The sequence below is a fragment of the Calypte anna genome, chromosome 5A (genome assembly GCF_003957555.1).
Source record: "Calypte anna isolate BGI_N300 chromosome 5A, bCalAnn1_v1.p, whole genome shotgun sequence".
Taxonomy (NCBI): Eukaryota; Metazoa; Chordata; class Aves; order Apodiformes; family Trochilidae; genus Calypte; species Calypte anna.
The window spans coordinates 39,866,438-39,883,464 of NC_044251.1; the positions used below are offsets into that span (position 1 = coordinate 39,866,438).

Below are 17,027 nucleotides of genomic sequence, written 5' to 3' on the forward strand. Positions count from 1 at the left end.
GGGTGCACAGGGCAGAGCAGACATGTTAATAACTGTACTTACAGAGTCTGCAGTTCTTTGACTTGTGATGTAATTGACACCTAAAGAAAATAATCAGTACTTCAGTTCAATGCACATGGAAGAGACACATAAATGCTATAAACTGCTCTAGGGAGAAATATGGGGGAAAAAGGCCATTAGATATTACTAAAATAGGCACTACTTGTCACAGTTATATAACCATAAATTGGTTTTTTTTCTTTGTGTGGGGAAAATTATGACAACTCAAGCATCTCCACTAGTTGCTTTCTCCACATTTAAAATGTGATTTCCAGAGCAGAAAACAGTGCAAATGGCAACATAAGCAAGCCCAGCAGAGCACCTTTCCTCCACAAGAGACAAATGAAGCAGCAGACACTGATGACAACCAACTCACCAGCCACTGCAGCTCAAATCAGAGAGAGATCATCCCTGCTCATTTAGCCCTTCACACAAGTGCTTTTTAGATTCTCTCTGTAATATCAACACTCCCTTAAATTTCCATTCTCAGGCTGAATGTGGATTGAAGAAAGATGATTTGGTGAGAATATTTCTTCTTGGATGAAAGTGACTGTGTAACTAACAAGCTAGTTTAGTTTAGTCCTCTACCACAACCCAGAAACCTTTATTCTGCTTGCAGGAAACCAAGAGGTGCATAATACACCAACTTTGGAGCAATCAACCCTCTTATGTTGCTTTCCAGAGACAACTCTCAACTGCATTTTGTTGTGGTTTCTGTGTCAGTCCCAGGGGAAAGAAACACACACCAAAAAAAATCCCTCCAGTTCCTGGGAATTTGCTTTGGAGGAAAAGCCCAAGATGGAAACACATTTTAAGAAGCTTTGCCTAAAAAGGACAAAACTTTAACACTAAGGGAAGAAGTAAAAGGGGTTATACATTGGAATGTAGCTAGAAAGACTGAAAAAAAAGTGCAGACAAAAGAAAAAAAAGCCAAAAAACCCCACCACACAAACAAGCAAACTTCCTGACAGCAGGATGGATTAAGCTGCCTGCAGAATGGGCTCCCTAAGGAAAATGAGTTCCCCTTGTTTTGGATGCTAAACAGCTTAAGCATGCCAAAAAAGCCAACACTCCTCCATTTCTGCATTCCTGAGAGCTAGAGAAAAACTTACTCTGCCAAAACATGCTTTCTTTGGACTCTGGAAAGAAAGCAGTACTTGGCTTACCTGGAAATCAGTTACTATTGGGGCCCATAGTATTGTTCTAGCAGCACAGGAAGGCCAACAAAAGGAGAAAGACCTTCAGCACTTGAAATTTCTGAGCTGCCAACCTCAAAGGATGTCCCAGGGTTTTGTGTTTACTACAGAGACAGTGTGCAATACACCCAAGCCAGAGCTAATGCTCCAATGTTTTCTGTTAATAGCAATTCTTGCCAAACATCATTCTAAAAGCCAAAAATGCTCAGGCATACAGAGGAATGTGTTTTCTGAGGGCCAGCAGCACTGATACTACATATTTATGGCTTTATCTTCAAAGAATAGTGCAGCTCTATCATTAAACCTCACCCAGTGACATGGACCAGTGAAAGAAAACATATTAGAACAGAAATGAGTGAGCAGCACATCCAAGGCAAGGCTGTTTCACACTTCTGGCACTAAGGTATTTTACCTGTTTTTCCATCTCAAGCTGGGACTTTCCTACTTCTTCTTTCAGAGCCTCTATTTCCTGTGTCAAAGCCTTTTCAATGACAAAACAGACAGGATTGGACAATGGAAACACAAAAACGCCACAAAAATGGATGCTACAAAATTCATCACTACCAAATGCCAAGCAGTAACAAATAAATGGTAGTCAGTGGCACAGACACAGAAAGGAAGGAAAGTACTGCAGAGACAGACACCTGAACAGTCTTCTCCTTGCTTGCTACTTTCAGGATTTCAGCTTGTAGGAGTTCTTCCACTGATTTTATTTTTCCATCCTTCTCGTGGATCCTTAAAAAGAGCAGAGGAAGAGCATCAGGCAGCTGAAAAACTGCTTCAACTCCAGAAAATCACACTGAGACCTCCCACTATTACAGGTGCCATCACTCACTGCAATCCCAAATCCAGACAGAACTAACAGGAGAAAGCAGTAAGACTGGGAATCATGCAGAACAAGCTGGTTTTATACCCCCAGTAGTAGCTCACATGCTAAGTGGGTGCTATTGCTGTCTAAAATGCAAATTAAGGTTATCAACAGTCCCTTAACTTCAGCCTTCACTGGACATTCCAGCCAAGGATTTATTCAATTCAAACACACACACACACAGAGCATAAAAAACCCTCACTCCTTTTAGAAAGCCAACTGGAGGAAAACAATTATCTGATAATTCAGTGCAATTCCTCATCTAGTTAAAATTAGGTTTATGAAGTTCATTGCTTAGCAGAGAAGCAACTGGATTTTCAAAAGGCATTGATCTGATTTGATGTGGCTCCAAAGGGATAATGCTTCCTGACATACACACTTCAAGATAAAAGCAGCTTATTTCAGGGAAGCAACAGTAGTCACAGAATAAAGACAGACAATAATAACAATCAGGAATTAAATCTGTGCAGTAACTTACACCTTCTGGAGCTCTTCCACCAGTGACTGGAAGGACACCTGTTCAAAACAGAGCTTTGACTTAGAAAAACAGAAGAGAAAATAATAAGAAGAGAAAAATAATTTGCAAGTGTCAAAGGGGAAGGAGTAGAGATCTCGAGCTCTGGCACTGGGTAAACTATGTAGCAGCCTAAAGATTTTATCTGTCTGGCTGCTCCTGAGAATATGAGCTGTTGCCTCTCCAGTTCTTGGCAAACCAGGAACTGTGTTTGCTGCAAATTCTAGGAAAACAAAAGCAAACTCAAGCCATCTTTACCAGGAGAGGCTGAGGTTCAGGGCCAGCATTTGATCAGCTAACCTTTCCATCCTGGCACTGCCATACACCTCTCCACAGTCACTGTGCTTCTCCTCTTAAACCATTTTTCTAGAAATTTAAGTGCTCTCCTGAGCTGTCCATGCAGAGCTGGATGTCAAGGAAAGGCACTTCCCAATCAGCAACAAGTGCACATCAAAATCAGTAATACTATGAGAGTGTCACTGAGCAGAGACACAAACAGAAGGGGGCTAAAAGTGACATCTGCACAAGTGTGGATTAACATCAGGAAGCTCCAATATCAGGATGGAGATGATGCAGGATGAGCTGCCTACCAGCCAGGCTTCTGGAATAAAAGCAACACGTAGCCATTTGAGTCCATGGCAAACTGAAACCAACCCAGAACTGCTGCCAGTTGGCACCTTTACAGCTGCCACATTCCTGACACTTAAGCAAAGGAAGCATTTGATAGAAGCCTCAGCTTCCAGACCAGCACTGGAAGAAAAGTGGTTGCTTTGCCAACAGACTTCAAAGACTTCTCCACCTTTTTCTCCCTTGACTTTTGCAACCACAGCAAGATTCTTTCAGCTTTAGTTTAGGTGTAATAAAAGTTTTAGATGAAAAGTACTACCTGCTCCGATTGCTGAATTTGCAGACTTTGAAGTTCTTTTCTCAAGGATGAATTTTCTGTTTGCAGTGCCTTTGAAAGCAGAAACACAGATAATGAAAGCCTCATTTGTTGGGGAAAAGGTGTTAAGCTTGACAGAAAAAAAAGTCTTCTCTTTGAGAAGGAGTGAAAGACTTTGAAAGCCTGAAAGAGATCCCTGTCTGCAGCAGCTGGAGCCAAAGCATTCAGTGAACTAATTATTCATTACAGACAACTCAGAGTGGACTTCCAAGCTATAGGAAGTCCAGGGAAGCATCAAGGTGAGGTGCTCCCATCTTCCTCAAGGCAGAGGACAGACTGCTAGTGTACAAACACACTCACCCCCCAGTACAGGGGTCTCAGCAACACACTTGGAATTTAGGGACATTTGTCTTGGCAGAACACAGCTTCCCAGCAAAAGCAGCTGAAAGCAAACAGGGGTTTTTGTACTGGCTTTACAGATTTCTCCCTGTTTCTTTACAAACAGAAAGGGAAGGAAGCAGCTTTAGCATCATCCCACAGGTGCCACTGATTTATGATCCATTTAACCCTTTAGATTACCAACTAAGCAAAGAGATGCAAAAACACCAGACTGCCCAGTTTTTGTAACCCTTTCCTAAAGGCAGATTTGTTGCAGATTTAACCAGACATCTGCACTCTTTTCCAAACAGACACCAGGTGAACTTCCTGGCAAAATCTGCTCCAGACTGAGCAGAGAAAAGCCCTCAATGCTCATGTGTATTCTATTTAACTAAAAAGGTTTTAACCTTGCCTTCATGAGATGTTTTTCCTATTCAAAGGGAATGATCTCATACTGCACCACGAGCACTCAAACACACACTTTGCACAAGTGCACTTAATCTCTACCTCCTTGTAAAAAGATAATATGAGAGATTTTACCTTCAGGTCCTCCTCTTTATTAGCCATCTGGATGAGTCCTGCCTCAAGCAGCTCTTCAACTGTCTTGATTTTATCATCCTTTTCTCTCATGCTGAGAAATCAAAAGTGAACATTAGGAAAAAGAGAGGAAACATTTGTAGGGAATTAAGCTATCAAGAGTAACTCTACTGCCAACAAAACTGGACTTTTATTTTAGTCTCCAAGTTTCTTACCTTCTTTCCATCTGCTCTAACAAGTCTTTGTTGGCCTATAAAAAAAAAAACCCACACAAGAGGACCATCATTAATTGGACTGCTAATGGTTTGATTGGGACTTTAAAAACAGAAATCACAGGAGAATGTCAAGTTAACCAGAACTTATGTTAATTCAGAGAGGAAAATGAACTAGGGCCAGAATGGTCCTCCTGGCCATGTGTGTTCAATATTGATGATGGAAAGCTGTCAGTCTTTCAGAGCAGACACAGCCCCAGCCAGTATGTCTTGATAATTTTACACTGATGGACTACAGGAGTTGTGGTGACAAGATGCTGTGGGACACAGGATCCCAGTGATTTCAGGAGGTGTCAAGCACATCTCACATCTCAACTCTAGCAGCCAGTTTAGTACCTGAAAAATCTGCCTCTTTTGAGCATCTGTGGAAACAAGCAGCTCCACTTCCAGCTCACTTCACAGAGCACTTAGGTATTTCTCAACATCACACTGGGACAGACCATACAAGAAAACTCATCCCCACTTTTTCAGACAGGACCCCAAATCAGGAATAAGGCTGCAGATGTGGGTCTCTGCCAGCAGAAAGGGAGCTGCTCCAGCTAGCAGACACCAGTGCAGAAAAGAAAAATTATTTCCTGTCCTGAAAGCCTTTTTCTAGTGCTGCAGAAGTTCTCATTCCTCAATGGTGCAAAGTCAGGGGTGTTCAACACTGGCAAAGGAAATGGGGCTGAGCAACAGAACAGCTTTGAGGTTGCAGCATCCCATGTGAGTAGCAGTCAGGCTGCAGGGGCACAAATATAGAAAAGGAGGGACAAAAGACAACATGATATAAACAGTTTTCCCATTCCATCAGCTTGTTCTTTGGTTACTACTGCTTTGAGAACTCATTCCAGGATGCAAGAAAACAAGTAGGATAAAGTAAGAGTCAAATCCCCTGGAAGGGCTGGTTGCTCAGGGCATATTTTGATTCCAGAAAATTGCCATTAAAACTAGGAGAGGTTGCAGAAATAAGTTTTTGCTTATGTATGTTTAGCATTCTTCAGGGAATATTTAAAACAAAACATTTTGTTTGAACACTTCTGACTAGGTCTAAAAGACAGCCACAACTGTCTTACCTGAGCTTTCCCTAGGGGAGAAAATACCTAAAAAGCAGAAGTCTTTGACACCAACCAGAATCTCAGCCTTAAGAAAAGGCTTAAAAAAGAAAAACCAAACAACTGATCCAGGTAAAGAAAAAAAAAAAAAGAAGAAATTAAAAAGAAGAACAGATATTTGATACATCCTCAGCAAACACTGGCTATACCTGCTCTGACAGAAGAGCCTGCAACTTCTGAACTTCAGCTTGCAGAGCTGTATTTTGATCTTTGAGAACCTGGAAGGAAAATTAAACATTACATCAGTTCAGAACTGCAAACCCTAACTACAGCATTTTCATGTTGGCAGTGAGGTAATTAACAGCACAGAAGTCATTACAGGGAGTTCTTTGGAAGCTACAATGAGTCCTTTCCCTTTCTTGCTTGCTTTTTTGTCTTAATCCTTTTGTCCTTGTGTTCCCATGAGAAATTCAGCTGTTACCATCTTTATTCCCTGGCAGATGATCAGGCAGTACCCAAGTGTGAGAGGCAAGAGAAACTGCATCTCCTCCTGGAGCAGCAACAGCACAAGATCTGACAGCTGCCTTTAAGCAAACATTTGCCTGTCAAAGCAATGCTCTAGGATCACTTCTCTGGTTCTCTTCAGCTTCCTTTGAGCTGAGGATGCAGAGCAAGGAGCCAGCAGGCCAGCAGATAGGTTTGCACAGCTCCCAAGCTTTGGTTGGGAAAAGGTGAACAGGGAACACAAACAGGCAGACCACAAACCCTGCCTCCCCTCCAGCATTCCTGCTCCATACATCACCCACAGCAGCCCCTAAAACAAGCTGCCTGCCTGTATTCCTCACATGTATTTTTAAATCCTCCTCTACCACTGCTCTTTCCTTTATAAAGTCTTCTTAAAGGCTTGCTTGGTTTTTTACAGAAGTAAAAAGCAAGACACATGCTCTGTGCTTCAGACCAAAGCCTTACAGGGACAAGAGGAGTGGGAAGGGACAGCAGTGGTGAGGATTAAAAGAAATGCTCTGTTTGGAACCTGGCTTTGCCCTCTTTCATGTGCAGGGGAAAAAAGCAGAACTTCCTCAGGTGGGAGCATTTAGCATTGAGCTGGTCTGGCTTCTGTTTGGGATCAAAGACAGGAGAATGAAGAGACTAGAAGGGCACATAATACTCATGCTGAGAGCACACTGTGGATTTCCACAGCATCACTATAACAATCTGCATTCAGTTCTATTCCCTTCCCAAGAACTGCCAGAATTTCCTCCACATCATTTTTACCATGTCTTAACACTGAGTTCATTGAAATGATACACATAACCATCCACAACATCCTTTAAAGGCCTTTTTCCTGGGAAAGAGTTACTACAGAAACCATCACACTAAAGCAAGTTCAGATTATTCCTCCTTGTATTTATTTTTACCACTTCCCCTGCTATTTTAAAATGCTCCACCACACTGGAAGCCCCAAAAGTGTCACTAAATTGAGACAGGCCAACTTACTCAAGCCTGCCACCTCTTCTCACTCCATTTTCCAGACCATTTATGCACCCATTTCCCAGCACACACTTCACTGAAGACCCAGTCAAAAGCTTTATTATAAAAATCAAATGAAGCTGCACTTTGTTTCTTATTCTACCAATGCAGCAAATGTCTTCCTTCTCACTCTTAGAGAAACTACAGAGCCTTGCAAGGGACTCATCAAAACCTCTTTGGAAGTGCCACTTTAATACACAAATCAAGTTTAGTATCTGCTTGCTAATGCCTTCAAAGAGCCCCAGGAGCCTCCTGAGACCTGGCTTCCCCTCTAAAAACCTGCTGCCTCTGCCACCACCCACCCTCTCTGTTTGTTCCTCACTTCCAAACCTACCAGCTTGACATTCTGAGATTCAGAGTGACCAACCTTTCATCAGAAACATCAGAAGAGCAGCAGGACCCTGAGTGGGCTTTAAAGGAGTTAAAAAGATGGAGTTATGACCATTCAGAAGAAGCAGGGCTATTTCTAACAGCAAACGTTCAGAAGAAAAAGCCTAAGGTGGCAGAGGGCAAGGAGGAGTTATGTTGCTCTCTGTTCATCTAGAAACAAGAAGCAGCTTTGCTGAGCAGACCCAAGATGTCAGAATTAAAAGCTTTGACAATTTAGCTGCAGCCTCCTGAGAAACAATTTGGAAGGCAGCAGGAGAAAAATAAGCATTTTACTTTTTTCTGTCAAGGTAGATGTTAAAAAGAAAAAAAAAAAAGCTGACAACATGATAACCTGAGTAACAAAGGCTAACACCAAGGCCTTGACAGTCATATTAGAAGGTGGAATGCAGGAAAACTGCAACAGCTTCTATACAATTCCCCTGCCAGATTTCAAAGACCTCACTCTTTGAACTGCAGGCACCACGTTTGTATTACCCCATCTCTTACTCTGTTGTTGCTACCATAACATCCCACATTGCTCTTGCCTCAGCAAACAGAACACTGTCGTTTACTTTAACACCCAAAAGTCAGCTCAATTTTACAAATCAACATTCAATTGTATTAACTGCTCCACAACCTCCAAAGTCTGGAAAATGTACTGCAAATAAGCCCAAGAATAGCTATGCTGCATCTTACCTTAAATTCTTCTTTTGTGGTTGAAATCTGAGCAAGTTCTTCCCGGAGCTGATCTTCAAGAGTTCTTATTTTGTCATCTTTGATGTGAATGCTGAGACAGAGCACAAGAGTTAAATGCCTTCCCTCATCCCTGCCTAACAAAAAGCAGCAATTCAAAAGAAGATAAAAGACTGACAAACATTGTTTATCAAACCCCAGAGCTATTTACCTTTTCTGCATCCTTTCCAGCTCATGTGCAGCAGCAGCCTAGATATAAAGAGGATTAACAGAGACTTAGGATACATCACATGATTCAATCAACCTTTCAGTCCACAACATTAAAAAGCTAAAACAAGTCATTTGGCCTCTCAGCACATGACTTGCCAGCAAGAGGGAAAGGGCTAAGCTTCTCTTTGTGCATTTTTAAAACACCAAGCATGCAATTATAGAAAGGGAAGATCTTGAAGAGGTTCGTTTGGCAACCAGGATTATCTCTAATCTAACACTTGATTTTCACCTCTGTAACAAACAGGTCACACAATAGCCACAGAGAGACAGTTTTTTTGTGTGTGTGGAGGGGGGGTTTTTTGGCTCTAAAAAGGCATCTGTGGTGAGGTGGGGGATTCTGTGTGCTTTTGGGGTTTTTAGAGGGATGTTTGTGACCTTTGTATGCAAATGCCTGGACTGTATATCCAAGCACAGCTGAGTTGATGCCTGGGAACTCTCCTGCACTTTGCCTGCCTCAAATCTAAACCAAGTCACTGCTCCAGTAACTTGGGTATCCCAGTAAGAAAGATTTCACTGATGACAGTAAGAAGCAGTAAGAAGCAGGCCTCTTACCAGCTACAGAAACTCCAGGGAATTACACAGCCCAATTCAGCAACCTCACACCTTTAATGCTCTTAAGCACAGCTCTCTGAAAGCCAATGGATCTGCATTTGCCTCAGTGACAGGACAGGCAGTGGGATGAAAGTAAAATTAAGTATTTAATGAAACAATTCTTTTACCTGTTCATTTGTCAGTGCCTGTAATTTCTGTACTTCTGATTTCAGAGACAGGTTCATGTTCTGTAAGACCTGAGGGAAGGAGAAAAAGAAATAGCTGCACTTTGCATGGAGGTGCAAAGTTCACTTGGCAGTGCAAAAGTATTTCAGGCCACTTTGTGAAGGACTCTTACTGGGAATAGCAAGGAAAAACCTTGAGCTTTCTTATTAACAGCTTCCACCATCAAGCACTGCCCTTGCCTAGAAGGGCAAAAAAAAGAGCTGCTTCTAGACCCAAAGGCAGCAGCCATGTGGGCTTCATTTTGTACACACAGCCAACAAGCCTCTTCCCTGAATAACTGGCATTTACACATGTTTTATCATACCTTCAGCTCCTCCTCTTTGCTGGCTAAGTTGGCATGTTCATTGCCTAATGAGTCCTCCATCTGCTTTATCTGCTTGTCCTTTTCTGCAATCCTGCACAAAGGAGGAATGATGACAGATCAGTACTCAAAGGTCTTGGATGGAAGTGGTACAGAAAGCATCAGGGCTAAACACAAAATACACACTGGCCCTTAAGCCCAGCTCCTATCCTAAATCTTCCTGACAGGATACTTTGGGTCCAAATGCTTTTCCAGACATTTTAAATGCTGCTTGCTTGCCAGAAATTTGAGATATTCTCTAGGCTCCCCCATCTCCCAAAGGGAGCAATCTCCTGTCACAGCCACATAGCCCAAATATTAATAATAATCCTCCTGCTCATGTACATTCCTGTACACTGCACTGATTCCTGCACAAGGATCTCTACAAGACAGGAAACTTCTTTCTGTGTGGCATGTAGAGCCACATACAGCCTCCAAATCCAAGGCCAGACATGGAAGGGAAATCCACAGGAAGGTTTCCCAGCTCCCAAATCAATCTCAGAGTGAGAAGTTGAAAGTACAGCCAGGGACATTTCCTTCACCACTTTCCCCCCTGCATTACACACTACACATGTGTGGAGAGAAGGTGGTGTGCATTAAAAGCCAGTAATGCCTCCCAAATACCAGAGGAAAAAAAAAGCAATGCTCACACTTTGTGTAGTTCTTCTGCCAAGACTGAAGCTGAGGTCTGCAGAAGGGAAAAAAAAACAGCTGAAAGTAAAGCAAGTTAAAGAATCATCATCTACAGTGAGCCAGGAATAGTGTTTTTAAGATTTATTTAGTTATTTTCAATGGGCACAGGATGCTTCCAACTATTTCCTGGCTAAGGAACACTGAAGGAATACCAGCACATGCTGATGTCCCTTCCCCCTCTGGCCTAAGGCAACATGAAGGGAAAAAAATGAACCTCTTATTTGCCCTTTATCAGATTTAAACCAGCTACAGGAATCACCAGCACTTATCTCCCAAGGATTAAAGTGCTTTACAGGACATTCTGTTGACAAACCACTCAAACTTAAAAAACTAAAACCATGCAGAGTGTATCAGGACTTGTGTTAGGTACAGAAACAGCAGCATAAAATCAGCTAGTGATGGGGTTTTTTTTCTCTGTGGAAAAATCCTATTCCTCTGTGGTCACCCACAAGGGAACATGAGAAACCCATCCCACTGGTTGCCAAGGCACCTCTGCAAACTTTATTCACATCCAGTTTGGTGACAGAACTTCCAGGTTCATTTGTTCTTCACATCTGTTGTTCTCCTTATCCAGCCTTAACTCCCCCCCAAACCCTGGATCTCACTGAGCCTGTGCCCATGGGACCCTACAGCAATTCCTGCACAGCCTGATCTGGATCAGAAAAGAGCACCAGAGAGGAAAAAAAATTCCAAAAAATCAAAGGGAAACAAAGAGTTCCAGTCCCAAAGGGGCTTAATGATCATAAGTTTTATCAACCCTCATGTCCAGAGTAGCATCCAGTCCAACCTCTCTTTCCTGCAGTGCTACTTTCACACCCAGTGTCCATGGTGGAAAAATTCCTGCATTTCCACAGTCAATGGGGCTGCATTCCTTCCAACAGCCCCCTTGTCTAGCCCAGAGCTAAGTGGTAAAATTTCCCCTGGGATTTCTTTCCAAAGTCCTTTTAAAGGACCAGAATGAGAGGAGTAGGTCATAAAGATGCTGTAAATCTAAAATTGCCCCTTCCTTTGCTCCTCTGCCCACCCAATGAGTTGCAGCACTTGAAGCAAAGCCAGATGACACATTTGCAGTCTGATGTTGAATTTAAACTACATCAAGTACATCCATGATCAGGAGAACACAGCACCCAACTGCACAGGAACACTTTCCACTCATGCCCACAGAAATTACAGCTTTTCTGACCCAACTTCCAGGACCCAGCTCTACATGGAAGCAACTTCAGGGACTGAGGTTTTACACAGTTTTTACAGCTAGAATAATTTCTCAAAGAAACAAGTCCAGCTACAATTTTAGAGATTAAAAAAAGAGAAAGGCACTGCACAGGTTTGATAGGTTTTGGGTGTTAGGCTTTTTTTATCTTCTACACAAAAATCACCACTGGAAGGAAAAAAGTTTTACATGGGAGCTACTATAAGACACTGTTTCTCAACCAGATGCACAAGGGAAAAGCATGATCAGGTAATTCACAGAAGGACTGCAAAAAGACCAAAGAACCACAAGATAGAATTGTACACATGCAAAGCTACAGAAACTAAACATTCAAAAAGGTATTCTACCCTTTGGTTATAAATGAAAGCCAGTACAGAAGGAAATAAGTGGAAATTTCTCCCTAGAAGGACAGCAGAAGCTTAAGTCTTAAACCAGTTTGAGAAATATTAGAAAATAGGTTGCTAATAAGTCTTTGCTTTCAGCACCACATCTTTCATACCCAGCTAAAAAAAAGAAAAAAATCTGACTTCCATTAAAAGTTCACAATTCATGACTACAAAAGAAAGTCTGAGAACATGCTGTACCTGGGCTGCCATTTGTGAATGAAACTTCTGAAGCTGAGCATTCAAAGCATCATTCTGCTCTATCAGTTCCTTGTAAGAAAGCACAGAAAGAAAAGCAGGCTGAGATCTGCAGCTAGTCAACTTTTGCTAGGATTAGCTCTTAGCCATGATTACGTTAGTAAGAACAGTTTAGGATTTACATGTCAGACACTTTGCAAAGATACTATTTTTCTCCCCACTAAGATTAACCAGTTTGAGTAGAAGCATAAGACCCTGTACTGTATCAAAAAAAAAGATAAATAAAATACTCCCTGCCCCATCATATGCCATTTCCCTGAAGCCCTCAAGAGCTGAGCCAACACTGCCTCTCACCACTGGGTGCCAGGAGAAGAGAGATCCCTCCAGAAAAGCTCACACAAATATCCAAGCTGCTCCTCCAGGGTGTTTCCCCAGACTATAGCCTGGGTCAGCATGTTTCCCTGACTTGCCCAGAGTGCTTTTCAGGTCTGAGATGGCCCCAGACCTCCACATAGCCCAAGATCTCACTTCATCTGTTGCTCGGATGACAGAGCCACACACACAGTTTTCTCCTCCTTTTTTAGGAAAAGCTTTGCTAAAGCAACATTTCAAGGATATTGCTGTGTTTCCACAGTCACAAAGTGAGAGGAAAAAAAAAACAAACAACCCCTTAAGATAGTTGAGCAATACTACCTGCACCTGCATTTGCATGGAGTCCTCTGCAGTTGCTCTCTTTTGCTCAGCCTCCATTAACTGCAGCATCCTCTGCTCCAGCTGCTGTTTTGACACCATTGTATCAGTAAGTTTACTGTGCAAGCTCTGGATTTCATTGTCTTTGGCCACAAGCTTATTCTGCACATCTGCAGCAGAAATGTCAGGGTTTTAATTCAGAAGTAAATATTTAACTTTGGGGGAAATCATTCTCACTGGAAACAGGGAGGCTGAGTAGAAGCCTCATTTGAGGAAGCTGAGGTTCAGCTCTCATCAGCACCAAATTATTTCCCCAGGGGGCTGGAGTGGTACTGATTTCACCTGGACTTTAAGCCATTTACCCCATAATGACCTTTTTTTTGGGGGAGGAACAGCCAGATGACTGCAGTAAGCATTACTTGGGAATTGTGTTTACTTGGGAATTTTTGATACATGCCTTGCTGTGCTGCTTCATGTTCAGCTGTTCTTTTCCTGAGGTAAGCCTGGATTTCTTCCCATCTTCTCTCTGCTTCCTGCTGCTGGACCTTCAGATTGAAGAGAAAGTTAATGAAAAGAATCTCTAATTTACATGAAACATTCAGAGTGCATCTCTTTGGTGTAATTCCTGAAATGTATGGCAATGAACTGAAATTGTTTCTTGTTTCCATTAGGGCACATCAAAGAGACAGAGTGCCCTGTAATCCTCCTCCTATTAATCTGAAAGGCAAATTGTGAACAGGATTTTATTACAGGCTCTTAGCAGGGTGGTTTCTGTAATATGGAAGCATGGCACCTTTGTCCTGCACAATCAGAATTAACACCAGAAACAGGACAAGCCACATATCACATAAATCTGCAGCTAGTAATTAAAACTCTAGATAACTCTCCACTAGCTAGGGCTAGAGGCAAGGAGGACTTCTGGTAACTAAGACTTAGTAGCAAATTTGAAAAAAGTAATGAGGTCTGGATTGGCATTTTCACCTGAAAACACTAAGCTTCTCTTCTGAAAAAAATAATTGGTACAAAAGACAACTTTTCTTCCAAAGAAAAGGAAAGAGATGCATCCAGAAGCCAGTCCATTTACATTTTAACTCTTAAAAATGTATATTTATTTTAAAAATCAGACATGCATCAAAGCAAATGCATGCAGTTTCAAATAACAATCATGCAAGGACAATGCCATCTGGATGAATGACTCCCAAAGAGCAAACCTTGCTGGAATTATCCACTTCTAGAAAGCTAAGTCTAACATCACCAGTTCAACTTTTAAATTATATTTACCAGGAAGGTTAAGTTTCACTTCACAGGGAGGTTTGTAACCACTCAAACCCCAGAGTACTGAATAAAAACACTAAACAAACCCATCAGGCTACCTAAAAACAGAAACTTGCATGTATAAAGAAGACAAGTGCCCAGGGCAGCAGCTAAAGCCATTCTCACACCTCTCACACCCTGCCTGGTTGAGAACTGGGCTTAGATAAAACCTTGAGAGCAACTTGACAGGCAAAGAAAACCCAAAATCACCTTTAGCTGGGCAACTGCTTGCTCTGCATTCTTCTTCTGGAGCTCCTCCTGCTGCAGTTTGCTGTTCTTCTCCCCCAGCTCATTCACCAGCCTAGCATAATCCTGGCGCAGCTTGTTCAGTTCAGCAGACTGCCTAAAAATAAACATTTTCACAGCTTTTTTTTTTTTTTAAACAAGAAAGGCTGTAACAACAGCTACTCAAATATCAACACTAAGTCCTATATTTGCAGGCAGAGAGCTCTACTGGGTGGTTTTTTGTTTGGGTTTTTTTTTTCTCCCCCCCCCCCCCAGACACACTGTTTCATCCTAGGAAAGGGATGAGGGTCAGGAATTCTTGGCCATCAGCACAGCAGCTACAACCCACTGAGGCAGAAAGAAAAGGTCAGCAATAAGCCACAAGCATCAGGTCCTTTAAAAAAAAAAAAAAAAAAGCTGACAGGCAGAATTTGGACAGAGTTCTATAAACTAAAGAGGCTCAGCATAAGGTCTTGAATCAGAATTCACATTCCTTTCCTCTTCCCATGAAGGAACATGGATATCAGGCTTACTCAAGACTATTCCTCCTGGACTACTAACTGCAGGCATCTTCTCAGACTAGAAACTGCCTTGTGGCCTTATCTATTAAGTTATGAAGGTATCTGATGCACTCTTCCACTTAGGGAGAGAAGATGCATTGTATGGCAGCAAGGAAGAACATCAAAAGTCTCCCCCTTTGTGTCTAAGCAAATAAAAAGCATTTTCTTTTTATCTTGAGTTTGCCTGAATGAAAGATTTTTCAAGGTAACTAAGAGATAACAATGCCTGATTTCTACAAATATGACACCTAAATCAGGACACCAGGATCCTTTTAGTTCTCATTCCATCAACCTGTCCCAGAAACATCACTGCAAGGAGCAGAAGACACCTCTGCTGAGATGCACCTGATGGTGCAGAAGCTGTTACCAGAAAGGTCCACATAGAAACAGCATCTCTGCAAGAACTGCATAGCCAGAAAATGAAGACACAGAGCCCCTTCTAGGTCTTGAGAGTGGTTTTTTTTACATTCTAGTCTCCAACAGTGACAAATGAAACACTTGAGTATTATCAAGTGTTGGGTTTGCTTTCTATAGGCAGAAGCCTGCTGGCAGCAACTCAGCCAACTAACCACACACCTTACCAGGGAGCTCAGCTTTTACCAAAAGATCTCCACTCCTCTCCACCAGCTCAGGGACAGCTTAAGTCATAACTCGAAAAAGACAAAACCCTGAGATGCCTCTTTGTGTCCCCAAACATCTGCAACACCAACAGATAAATCCAAGTGCCACCCCAGAAGCAACATTAACTGCAAGGTGTCAATTTTTTTTGTTACTGCCAGGCTGATTTATGAGTTTAAAGCTCTTGTCCTCCCAAGAGGCCAGAACATCTCCTGAAGTCCCAGGGGAAAGGATACATTCCCTGCCAACAACTCCACCTGGGGCTGAGCATTTCTGCACTTCCTTCTGCTAAAGCCTCAGAATCCCCTCTCTAAAAACTCAGGCTCCAAACTGAAGGAAGAGAATCATCTGTTTGGAAAGCTTTGGCACAATGCAAACACAAACAGCTACCTTCCCAGCCCAATAACTGTGTTCTTAGTTTAACCACAAATTCAGACAGCCCAGGACATGGAGAAAAAAAAAAAAGCTGTAGAAGCCAGAGCAACTCCTCAGGGAAGGCTAAAGAAAAAAAAAACAGAGCTCAGAGTAGCTGCTAACATACTTGCTCTCCATTTGATTGGTAGAAGTACTGACAGCATCTCTCAGGATCCCATTTTCCTGTTTCAGGTGGCTTATTTCTGCCTCCATCTGCTCACGGAGTTGCTGGAACTGATGGAGAAAGAGAAATCAATTCTAAAGATTAAACTAAGGAGGAGTAAAAAATCCAGTAGCTTATAACAGTAGATAAGACATCACCATAGTTAAAGTAAATAATACTAAATGGATCTTTTGGCAGAGGGCTGCTTTACAGCCTGACACACCCACTCTCCACTTAAAATTGTACAGCTCAAATACCCTCTTAGTCAACTAAATGCACTGTTTTTATATCAGTTTACCAACCTGTGCATCAAGGCAATTTTTTATTTTTAAATAGTACACAAGTAGTATTTAGGACCTACTGCTCAGCTGTATGCTTGTCAGATACTCAACTTCAGACACTTGCCAATAACTAGATATCAATAAATCATTTTTCCAAAGGGAAGTAAAATAAATGCACCACGAGACATCTACAAAGCCTCTAAATATAGCAGTAGTAGTATAAAATAACAATATACTGATTATAACTGAAAAAGATTATATATTGAAAAAGTAAACTTCATCTAATAACCTGAAGATAATGAAATAGATCCTTAATTTAGGCAATAATATGCTTGGATTGGATTTTCAACAGTGATTCAAAACTGAGGCAGAAAGAAGCCCTGATAAGCCAAAGCTGCTTCAGAATAAAATAAACAAAAATTAAAAGACAGGATTAAAAGTAAAAAATTGAATCCATACATGCAGATGCCAGCACAGCTGGTCTTACAGCCCAACAGCCTGCTTTGAATATCCTCAGGCACATACTCCTACAATACTTGTTCATGATTTTTAAGACCCAATTTCAAGCAGCTGACCCA

General features: G+C 41.9%; 1 protein-coding gene across 5 annotated transcripts in view; it reads right to left on the minus strand.

The window, feature by feature from the left end:
* KTN1 (kinectin 1) overlaps positions 1 to 17,027 on the minus strand; it is a 78,191-nt gene that overhangs the window by 24,108 nt on the left and 37,056 nt on the right. For all 5 annotated transcript variants that reach the window (XM_030452130.1, XM_030452129.1, XM_030452128.1 and 2 more), the window contains exons 8-25: positions 16,133 to 16,239; positions 14,399 to 14,531; positions 13,332 to 13,419; positions 12,878 to 13,044; positions 12,188 to 12,256; positions 10,351 to 10,388; positions 9,665 to 9,755; positions 9,303 to 9,371; positions 8,525 to 8,562; positions 8,317 to 8,407; positions 5,931 to 5,999; positions 4,631 to 4,665; positions 4,419 to 4,509; positions 3,504 to 3,572; positions 2,582 to 2,619; positions 1,880 to 1,970; positions 1,648 to 1,716; positions 43 to 80 (exon numbers count right to left, since the gene is read on the minus strand). In XM_030452130.1, coding sequence (XP_030307990.1) covers positions 43 to 80; positions 1,648 to 1,716; positions 1,880 to 1,970; positions 2,582 to 2,619; positions 3,504 to 3,572; positions 4,419 to 4,509; positions 4,631 to 4,665; positions 5,931 to 5,999; positions 8,317 to 8,407; positions 8,525 to 8,562; positions 9,303 to 9,371; positions 9,665 to 9,755; positions 10,351 to 10,388; positions 12,188 to 12,256; positions 12,878 to 13,044; positions 13,332 to 13,419; positions 14,399 to 14,531; positions 16,133 to 16,239 — 1,391 coding nt within the window. The remainder of the gene's footprint in view (positions 1 to 42; positions 81 to 1,647; positions 1,717 to 1,879; positions 1,971 to 2,581; positions 2,620 to 3,503; positions 3,573 to 4,418; positions 4,510 to 4,630; positions 4,666 to 5,930; positions 6,000 to 8,316; positions 8,408 to 8,524; positions 8,563 to 9,302; positions 9,372 to 9,664; positions 9,756 to 10,350; positions 10,389 to 12,187; positions 12,257 to 12,877; positions 13,045 to 13,331; positions 13,420 to 14,398; positions 14,532 to 16,132; positions 16,240 to 17,027) is intronic.